Below are 11,712 nucleotides of genomic sequence, written 5' to 3'. Positions count from 1 at the left end.
AGGCGGGGCGCCTCATTCTTCGTCAGGCAGTTCAACAGCCAAGATTATGGCCACCAGCCTTTTTTATGTAGCTACGTCCGCAGACTTACACGAGGGGAAGGTTCTAATTTCTTCTAACCATATAACCACCTGTTTCCTAAAATGTAAACTTTCTTTCAGCTAATGTAAAATTTCATGAAGTGTTTAACTGTAAATCGGGAATAGGGAGTGCTTGACCCTCTCGAGTTCCCCTTCAATTTATCTTGAGGTGACTACGTTTTTCTAACATTTTTCTCCTTAAATTACCAAGTTACTTGTTCTTCTAGTCACCTTAGCAGTGTGGGATTAGCCTCTGCACCATCGGGCCAAAAGTCCAAGTAGGTTTTTAAACCGAGTATTCAAGGAGTGCAAGTGTAAGCCTCCATACATTTTGTGTTCGCGCCAATAATTTAACCTGTTTTTCCTCTCCACTAAGGCCCAGTACTTTGGGTAATAGATACCCCTGTGTGCAAATTGTAAATTGGCCTAGAGAGGCCAGAAATTTGTAAGATTTTTGGTGTAATGTTACCGCCGTAAGTGGGATGTAAGAAACTGGGAGCCCAGTCTCCTTGGTTAAAGTTGGAGAGCTTGTAAGCTCTCTTCTGTAATTGCTAATTCTACTGTAATATTGAGGTGTGCCTCTGGAAGGCTGTAAATGTGTATTAGCTGGAGCAAGGTGCTCAGTCTTGGCAGATTTCTCTCCTTATCTATGTAAATTCTACTTTGGTGGCATTGTAATTGTAAATTAGGGGCTTGAAGCCCAAATGTCTTAAATAGCCTATTCTGGGGTCTTCTATTCTGGTATTTAAATTATCATTGTATCTTATATATTGGTTTTCATTCACTAAGTGAAGACTTTGTTGAATTTTGATATCGTAGATAGGCCCATTCAAGCTCGCACCATCTTCCATCTCTCTGCGATACAGAAAAACAAGGAAACAGTTGATATCCTTGTTATTTTCTGAACATAGAACTATGAAATTTCTTGTCTGAAAATCTTGTTGCTTTGTACAATTATCCGTTCAGTTACTCGTCAAATGCGACAAAGAATTTCGTGACAACTTTTACAGTATCTTTATTAAATATGAACAAGATACATCGGAATTCTCAGTGATCTCTGGAAGCTGATGAGAGTCTTACAGTGGGATCTCGCAGATGAAGGACCCGGTAGAGGCACAATCCCAGTTCCCCAGCAGACCGGTTGGGATAGCATAGGCACAGTTACGGGCAGCATCCTTCCTCGGGTAACCAGGACACCACCAGGTACTGAGAGCAGGCTCACCTGGACATACAGATACAATTTACGGAATTATAAAAGTTCATCTTTGTTCAGCTTATCCCAGGTATTTCTGAGCTCACTGGATCCACTCAGCCTCATTATGGCCGGATGCCGTTCCAGACGCCACGTTAATCCCGAGATGAAAATCTCAACCCGGGATGGTCTGGGTTTCGAACCTCAGCCTTTCATGTGGAAAGCTGGCATCTAAATCATGAGATGGTCAGGCTTATAATTCAAAAACTTTTTGATGAATTAAATATACAATATCTAAAGTGGATATTTACTGCATCAACCAGATAAACTTCAAATTCACTAGTGATACATTCTTATAAACCACATACTGATGAAGTTATGTGCATATTATAATAAATTTTATTACAGCCAATGGCCAAACAATGAATTTATATTAATAAATAGCAAATGTACCCGTGCTTCGCTACGGTATTCTACATTGTATACGGATATCGACGTAAATACTGTGCGTTCATCAAATGAGATTGTTTTAAAATTGCATGTCTCTTAGCCTTATCCGAGAAATAGCATGGGGAGGTCCACATACGTTGTTTCCAATGTAAAGTGAGGGTTGCGGAGTTGTGATGATAGCGGCAGGCTCACTTGCCTACTGCCATTCACAATCGAGTTGGCAAGTTTACATTATAATTGCAGGCCCCAATGCCTACTGCGCGGTCACAATCGTTTTGGGGAGTTTTAGTTACAATGGCAGACCCATTTCCTACTTTCAGACAGGTTACAGTTGAGGAGTTTTTATTATAATACCAGGCAACTTCCCTACCACCAGTCAAAATTGAGTTGTGCAGTTATTATGATGACAGTCCCTTTTTACTGCTGCTAGCCAGCTTACTGCCAGTCACACAGAATTAGTGAGTTTCCATGAAAATAGCAGGCCACTATGCCTAATGCTAGTCAAATTTTAGATTGGAACATTTGTTTATAATGGCGGGCACCCTGGCCTAGAGCCAAACACAATAGAGTAGGGGACTTTCGAACAAAACTGCATGGTCCCTTGCCTTCTGCAAGACAAATCGAAAAGTGAATTATTCATTAAAATGGTAGGCCCTCCTTACTAATGCCAGTTACACAGGAGTTGGAGAAGGACCCCATTCCTACTGCCAGCAGTCAAAGTCGTTGTAGGGAGTACTGATTACAATAGCAGACACATCCTTTCTCGATCGCTACAAATCGACATAAATGAATATATACAGATGGACATCCGAAAGTATATGAATGTTTACAATATTGCGGACCTTCATTTACAGATTAACTGCTGCTAAACGGTACGTCATATCGACAAAGGACCGTACCGTAAGGACCAGTATTTAGTGATCTAAATGGCTGGTCCTATGATATTTTCTCGCATCTAATCTATTCATGGGTCAGATTGAATCAGAAACGTTGAATAGGTTGAAATTTGTGTAAGAATATCTTACATTGCATTACTTTTCGGATAATTATGTGACATAGCATTTGGCTCACATATGGGTACTGGGCGGGCCAATGTTCGTGTAGAGTTTGATCATACTATCTTTCCTGTAAGTGATTGAAATGATGCACAAGAGAAGAAAAGGTTTGGAAATTAATTTCCATTAAGGCAGGTAGATTTCCATTAAGTTTTGTTGTGTGTATTTTGAGGGAGTGCAAAATCACGGTTTCGGTTTCGTATAAACCCCCAATTAGTTCAGGGATTTAGAAACAATATTTGCCCTAAAAGCTCCCCAAAGGCCAGGTGGATTCTAAATATGAAGTTTGGTGGAAATATATCCAGTAGTTTTCAAGTTAGAGAAAGACAAACAGACCAACAAACAAACAAACAAACAAACAAACAAACTAACTAACTAACAGACACCAAGGAAACCTACCCTCGGACAGATGGATGCTATATATAAAGTTTGGTTCAAATATCTTGTTAGTTTTCAAGTTGTAAGAAGTACGCTTTACACGCACCCGCTCTTGCGTAAAGTCCGCTGGGATTTGTACCGAAAAACGGTCCGTTAATGATATCTCCCTTACTAAATCCTGTAATCGAAATGATGCACATGAGAAAAAAAGGTTTAGAAATTAATTTTCATTAAGGCAGGTTGATTTCCATTAAGTTCGGTTGTGCATACTTTGAGGGAGTGCAAAATCACGGTTTCGGTTTCGTAAAAATCCCCACTCAGTTCAGGGATTTAGAAACGATATTTGCGCTAAAACCTACACAAGGACAGGAGGATACTAAATATGAAGTTTGGTGGAAATATATATTTAGTAGTTTTCAAATTATAGAAGGACAGACAAACAGACAAACAGACAAAGAGACAAAAAGACAAACAAACAGACAGACACCAAAGCCAAAAATGATGCAGATGGTCATTATTACACCTGAAACGGATAACTGTACGGAAATTTCGCCAAAATAATCAATGTACAGACACACGGTCGTTACGATTTTATTTTTTGCGCTAAAACCTACCCAAGGACAGATGGATTCTAAATATGAAGTTTGGTGGAAATATATCCAGTAGTTTTCAAGTTATAGAAGGACAGACAAACAGACAAACAGACAAACAAACAGACAAACAGACACCAAAGCTAAAAATGATGCAGATGGTCATTATTACACCTGAAGCGGATAACTGTACGGAAATTTCGCCAAAATAATCAATGTACAGACACACGGTCGTTACGATTTTATTTCTATATATGACGGATAAGCATGGGCACGTCGAAAAATGCAGACTTCCACTTCGAGATTCATATCCCCTAAACGGTTTATGATATTAAGAAACGGTTTGCGCCATCAGACGCCTCATTTATCGCTCTAAATATTTGTTTCTAAACCATATCCTCGTATCTCCCATATTAAGGGGGTAAATTGAGTTCAAATGTTGAATAGGGTGAAATTTGGGTGCATTTTTAACATCTTACATTACATTTTGCCTACTTATGTATAAGCTAGAATCATGAAATTTGGTACACATATGTCCCTTAATCGTGCCAATGTGCACACCTAACGCGATCATCCTATCATTCTTATAAGTATGTCAAACATTGAAATTTACTTGTAAAAATCACCAAATTTACGAACAATCCAGAAATACGGCCAAATTTAACGTATAAGGGAGAGAGATACGACAAAATGTCACAGGACCAAAGTTGTAGATCACTCCGAATTGAAGAGACATTGTGCCATCCGTTTTGTGATACGACTTACCGTTTAGCCAAAAAATAGCTCAAAAGGAATGTCTGCACAGTCATTAAAATTGCCTCCATATTTCGATATCTTTGGGGGTAAAAAGTGAAAAATTTGAACATCTTGTAATTTTCCCGTCCGTTAGGGACCAAAAGCTATATATTCACCAAATTTCAATTGTCTACCTCGTCTGGCAGGTTGTGCCGCCATCTTGATTTGGGGGGATAGGGGATAAAAATGAGGAAATTCCCGAAAATTCTTAAGCCCACGAAACCTATAGGTTATCGTTTTGGATGTACTATACGACTGTGTTCTTATGCTGAGCCCAAAATTTGAGCCCCCCCAGCGTGCCCCCTTCAGGGAATTTTGAGAATTTCCGATTTTTCTAGGGATCCTGGGGTCATCAGTTTCCCTCGTACCAAGTTTCAAATTTATGAGATTTCTGGAAGTGCCTCATTAATTCACGTCTTTTTTCATTTTTAAATATTTATATATACATCGCTCCAGCCCGACTTGCTTTTATATATATAGATAGATGACGGATAAGCATGAGCACGCTGAAAAGTGCAGACTTCCACTTCGAGATTCATATCTCCTAAACCGTTTATGATATTAAGAAAGGGTTTGCGCCATCAGACGCCTCATTTATCGCTCTAAATGTTTGTTTCTAAACCATATCCTCGTATCTCCCATATTAAGGGGGTACATTGAGTTCAAATGTTGAATAGGGTGAAATTTGGGTGCATTTTTAACATTTTACATTACATTTTGCCTACTTATGTATAAGCTAGAATCATGAAATTTGGTACACATATGTCCCTTAATCGTGCCAATGTGCACACCTAACGCGATCATCCTATCATTCTTATAAGTGTGTCAAACATTGAAATTTACTTGTAAAAATCACCAAATTTACGAACAATCCAGAAATACGGCCAAATTTAACGTATAAGGGAGAGAGATACGACAAAATGTCACAGGACCAAAGTTGTAGATCACTCCGAATTGAAGGGACATTGTGCCATCCGTTTTGTGATACGACTTACCGTTTAGCCAAAAAATAGCTCAAAAGGAATGTCTGCACAGTCATTAAAATTGCCTCCATATTTCGATATCTTTGGGGGTAAAAAGTGAAAAATTTGAACATCTTGGAATTTTCCCGTCCGTTAGGGACCAAAAGCTATATATTCACCAAATTTCAATTGTCTACCTCGTCTGGCAGGTTGTGCCGCCATCTTGATTTGGGGGGATAGGGGATAAAAATGAGGAAATTCCCGAAAATTTTTAAGCCCACGAAACCTATAGGTTATCGTTTTGGATGTACTATACGACTGTGTTCTTATGCTGAGCCCAAAATTTGAGCCCCCCCAGCGTGCCCCCTTCAGGGAATTTTGAGAATTTCCGATTTTTCTAGGGATCCTGGGGTCATCAATTTCCCTCGTACCAAGTTTCAAATATATGAGATTTCTGGAAGTGCCTCATTAATTCACGTCTTTTTTCATTTTTAAATATTTATATATACATCGCTCCAGCCCGACTTGCTTTTATATATATAGATGACGGATAAGCATGAGCACGTTGAAAAGTGCAGACTTCCACTTCGAGATTCATATCTCCTAAACCGTTTATGATATTAAGAAACGGTTTGCGCCATCAGACGCCTCATTTATCGCTCTAAATGTTTGTTTCTAAACCATATCCTCGTATCTCCCATATTAAGGGGGTAAATTGAGTTCAAATGTTGAATAGGGTGAAATTTGGGTGCATTTTTAACATTTTACATTACATTTTGCCTACTTATGTATAAGCTAGAATCATGAAATTTGGTACACATATGTCCCTTAATCGTGCCAATGTGCACACCTAACGCGATCATCCTATCATTCTTATAAGTATGTCAAACATTGAAATTTACTTGTAAAAATCACCAAATTTACGAACAATCCAGAAATACGGCCAAATTTAACGTATAAGGGAGAGAGATACGACAAAATGTCACAGGACCAAAGTTGTAGATCACTCCGAATTGAAGAGACATTGTGCCATCCGTTTTGTGATACGGCTTACCGTTCAGCCAAAAAATAGCTCAAAAGGAATGTCTGCACAGTCATTAAAATATGCCTCCATATTTCGATATCTTTGGGGGTAAAAAGTGAAAAATTTGAACATCTTGGAATTTTCCCGTCCGTTAGGGACCAAAAGCTATATATTCACCAAATTTCAATTGTCTACCTCGTCTGGCAGGTTGTGCCGCCATCTTGATTTGGGGGGATAGGGGATAAAAATGAGGAAATTCCCGAAAATTTTTAAGCCCACGAAACCTATAGGTTATCGTTTTGGATATACTATACGACTTTGTTCTTATGCTGAGCCCAAAATTTGAGCCCCCCCAGCGTGCCCCCTTCAGGGAATTTTGAGAATTTCCGATTTTTCTAGGGATCCTGGGGTCATCAGTTTCCCTCGTACCAATTTTCAAATTTATGAGATTTCTGGAAGTGCCTCATTAATTCACGTCTTTTTTCATTTTTAAATATTTATATATACATCGCTCCAGCCCGACTTGCTTTTGTATATATAGATAGATGACGGATAAGCATGAGCACGTTGAAAAGTGCAGATTTCCACTTCGAGATTCATATCTCCTAAACGGTTTATGATATTAAGAAACGGTTTGCGCCATCAGACGCCTCATTTATCGCTCTAAATGTTTGTTTCTAAACCATATCCTCGTATCTCCCATATTAAGGGGGTAAATTGAGTTCAAATGTTGAATAGGGTGAAATTTGGGTGCATTTTTAACATTTTACATTACATTTTGCCTACTTATGTATAAGCTAGAATCATGAAATTTGGTACACATATGTCCCTTAATCGTGCCAATGTGCACACCTAACGCGATCATCCTATCGTTCTTATAAGTGTGTCAAACATTGAAATTTACTTGTAAAAATCACCAAATTTACGAACAATCCAGAAATACGGCCAAATTTAACGTATAAGGGAGAGAGATACGACAAAATGTCACAGGACCAAAGTTGTAGATCACTCCGAATTGAAGGGACGTTGTGCCATCCGTTTTGTGATACGACTTACCGTTTAGCCAAAAAATAGCTCAAAAGGAATGTCTGCACAGTCATTAAAATTGCCTCCATATTTCGATATCTTTGGGGGTAAAAAGTGAAAAATTTGAACATCTTGGAATTTTCCCGTCCGTTAGGGACCAAAAGCTATATATTCACCAAATTTCAATTGTCTACCTCGTCTGGCAGGTTGTGCCGCCATCTTGATTTGGGGGGATAGGGGATAAAAATGAGGAAATTCCCGAAAATTTTTAAGCCCACGAAACCTATAGGTTATCGTTTTGGATGTACTATACGACTGTGTTCTTATGCTGAGCCCAAAATTTGAGCCCCCCCAGCGTGCCCCCTTCAGGGAATTTTGAGAATTTCCGATTTTTCTAGGGATCCTGGGGTCATCAATTTCCCTCGTACCAAGTTTCAAATATATGAGATTTCTGGAAGTGCCTCATTAATTCACGTCTTTTTTCATTTTTAAATATTTATATATACATCGCTCCAGCCCGACTTGCTTTTATATATATAGATGACGGATAAGCATGAGCACGTTGAAAAGTGCAGACTTCCACTTCGAGATTCATATCTCCTAAACCGTTTATGATATTAAGAAACGGTTTGCGCCATCAGACGCCTCATTTATCGCTCTAAATGTTTGTTTCTAAACCATATCCTCGTATCTCCCATATTAAGGGGGTAAATTGAGTTCAAATGTTGAATAGGGTGAAATTTGGGTGCATTTTTAACATTTTACATTACATTTTGCCTACTTATGTATAAGCTAGAATCATGAAATTTGGTACACATATGTCCCTTAATCGTGCCAATGTGCACACCTAACGCGATCATCCTATCATTCTTATAAGTATGTCAAACATTGAAATTTACTTGTAAAAATCACCAAATTTACGAACAATCCAGAAATACGGCCAAATTTAACGTATAAGGGAGAGAGATACGACAAAATGTCACAGGACCAAAGTTGTAGATCACTCCGAATTGAAGAGACATTGTGCCATCCGTTTTGTGATACGACTTACCGTTCAGCCAAAAAATAGCTCAAAAGGAATGTCTGCACAGTCATTAAAATATGCCTCCATATTTCGATATCTTTGGGGGTAAAAAGTGAAAAATTTGAACATCTTGGAATTTTCCCGTCCGTTAGGGACCAAAAGCTATATATTCACCAAATTTCAATTGTCTACCTCGTCTGGCAGGTTGTGCCGCCATCTTGATTTGGGGGGATAGGGGATAAAAATGAGGAAATTCCCGAAAATTTTTAAGCCCACGAAACCTATAGGTTATCGTTTTGGATATACTATACGACTTTGTTCTTATGCTGAGCCCAAAATTTGAGCCCCCCCAGCGTGCCCCCTTCAGGGAATTTTGAGAATTTCCGATTTTTCTAGGGATCCTGGGGTCATCAGTTTCCCTCGTACCAATTTTCAAATTTATGAGATTTCTGGAAGTGCCTCATTAATTCACGTCTTTTTTCATTTTTAAATATTTATATATACATCGCTCCAGCCCGACTTGCTTTTGTATATATAGATAGATGACGGATAAGCATGAGCACGTTGAAAAGTGCAGATTTCCACTTCGAGATTCATATCTCCTAAACGGTTTATGATATTAAGAAACGGTTTGCGCCATCAGACGCCTCATTTATCGCTCTAAATGTTTGTTTCTAAACCATATCCTCGTATCTCCCATATTAAGGGGGTAAATTGAGTTCAAATGTTGAATAGGGTGAAATTTGGGTGCATTTTTAACATTTTACATTACATTTTGCCTACTTATGTATAAGCTAGAATCATGAAATTTGGTACACATATGTCCCTTAATCGTGCCAATGTGCACACCTAACGCGATCATCCTATCGTTCTTATAAGTGTGTCAAACATTGAAATTTACTTGTAAAAATCACCAAATTTACGAACAATCCAGAAATACGGCCAAATTTAACGTATAAGGGAGAGAGATACGACAAAATGTCACAGGACCAAAGTTGTAGATCACTCCGAATTGAAGGGACGTTGTGCCATCCGTTTTGTGATACGACTTACCGTTTAGCCAAAAAATAGCTCAAAAGGAATGTCTGCACAGTCATTAAAATTGCCTCCATATTTCGATATCTTTGGGGGTAAAAAGTGAAAAATTTGAACATCTTGGAATTTTCCCGTCCGTTAGGGACCAAAAGCTATATATTCACCAAATTTCAATTGTCTACCTCGTCTGGCAGGTTGTGCCGCCATCTTGATTTGGGGGGATAGGGGATAAAAATGAGGAAATTCCCGAAAATTTTTAAGCCCACGAAACCTATAGGTTATCGTTTTGGATATACTATACGACTGTGTTCTTATGCTGAGCCCAAAATTTGAGCCCCCCAGCGTGCCCCCTTCAGGGAATTTGGAGAATTTCCGATTTTTCTAGGGATCCTGGGGGCATCAGTTTCCTCCGTACCAAGTTTCAAATTTCTGAGATTTCTGGAAGTGCCTCATTAATTCACGTCTTTTTTCATTTTTAAATATTTATATATACATCGCTCCAGCCCGACTTGCTTTTATATATATAGATGACAGATAAGCCTGAGCACATTGAAAAGTGCAGACTTCCACTTCGAGATTCATATCTCCTAAACGGTTTATGATATTAAGAAACGGTTTGTTCCATCAGACGCCTCATTTATCGCTCTACATGTTTGTTTCTAAACCATTTCCTCGTATCGCCCATATTAAGGGGGTAAATTGAGATTAAATTTTGAATAGGGTGAAATTTGGGTGCATTTTTAACATTATATATTACTTTTTGCCTACTTATGTATAAGCTAGAATCATGAAATTTGGTACACATATGTCCCTTAATCGTGCCAATGCGCGCACACAACGTGATGATCCTATCATTCTTATAAGTGTGCCAAACAATGAAATATACTTGAAAAAATCACCAAATTTACGAACAATCCAGAAATACGGCCAAATTTAACGTATAAGGGAGAGAGATACGACAAAATGTCACAGGAGCAAAGTTGTAGATCACTCCGAATTGAAGGACATTGTGCCATCCGTTTTGTGATACGACTTACCGTTTAGCCAAAAAATAGCTCAAAAGGAATGTCTGCACAGTCATTAAAATTGCCTCCATATTTCGATATCTTTGGGGGGTAAAAAGTGAAAAATTTGAACATCTTGGAATTTTGCCGTCGGTTAGGGACCAAAAGCTATAATTTCACCAAATTTCAATTGTCTACTTCGTCTGGCAGGTTGTGCCGCCATTTTGATTTGGGGGGATAGGGGATAAAAATGAGGAAATTCTCGAAAATGTTTAAGCCCACGAAACCTTTAGGTTATCGTTTTGGATATACTATACGACTGTGTTCTTATGCTGAGCCCAAAATTTGAGCCCCCCCAGCGTGCCCCCTTCAGGGAATTTTGAGAATTTCCGATTTTTCTAGGGATCCTGGGGGCATCAGTTTCCTCCGTACCAAGTTTCAAATTTCTGAGATTTCTGGAAGTGCCTCATTAATTCACGTCTTTTTTCATTTTTAAATATTTATATATACATCGCTCCAGCCCGACTTGCTTGAGAGATACGACAAAATGTCACAGGAGCAAAGTTGTAGATCACTCCGAATTGAAGGGACATTGTGCCATCCGTTTTGTGATACGACTTACCGTTTAGCCAAAAAATAGCTCAAAAGGAATGTCTGCACAGTCATTAAAATTGCCTCCATATTTCGATATCTTTGGGGGGTAAAAAGTGAAAAATTTGAACATCTTGGAATTTTGCCTTCGGTTAGGGACCAAAAGCTATAATTTCACCAAATTTCAATTGTCTACTTCGTCTGGCAGGTTGTGCCGCCATTTTGATTTGGGGGGATAGGGGATAAAAATGAGGAAATTCTCGAAAATTTTTAAGCCCACGAAACCTATAGGTTATCGTTTTGGATATACTATACGACTGTGTTCTTATGCTGAGCCCAAAATTTGAGCCCCCCAGCGTGCCCCCTTCAGGGAATTTGGAGAATTTCCGATTTTTCTAGGGATCCTGGGGGCATCAGTTTCCTCCGTACCAAGTTTCAAATTTCTGAGATTTCTGGAAGTGCCTCATTAATTCACGTCTTTTTTCATTTTTAAATATTTATATATACA

The 11,712-nt window shown here is 38.7% G+C and overlaps 1 protein-coding gene across 1 annotated transcript in view; it reads right to left on the bottom strand.

Annotated features, from left to right (window-relative positions):
• Positions 1-1,066: 1,066 nt before the first annotated feature.
• The window catches only part of LOC137498975 (hemolymph lipopolysaccharide-binding protein-like), a 76,267-nt gene continuing 65,621 nt past the window's right edge, over positions 1,067-11,712 (bottom strand). The window contains exon 6 of the mRNA XM_068226911.1: positions 1,067-1,300. Coding sequence (XP_068083012.1) covers positions 1,155-1,300 — 146 coding nt within the window. The 3' untranslated portion in view covers positions 1,067-1,154. The remainder of the gene's footprint in view (positions 1,301-11,712) is intronic.

The sequence above is a fragment of the Anabrus simplex genome, chromosome 3, assembly GCF_040414725.1.
Source record: "Anabrus simplex isolate iqAnaSimp1 chromosome 3, ASM4041472v1, whole genome shotgun sequence".
NCBI lineage: Eukaryota > Metazoa > Arthropoda > Insecta > Orthoptera > Tettigoniidae > Anabrus > Anabrus simplex.
This window is presented reverse-complemented; position numbering and strand designations above follow the sequence as displayed.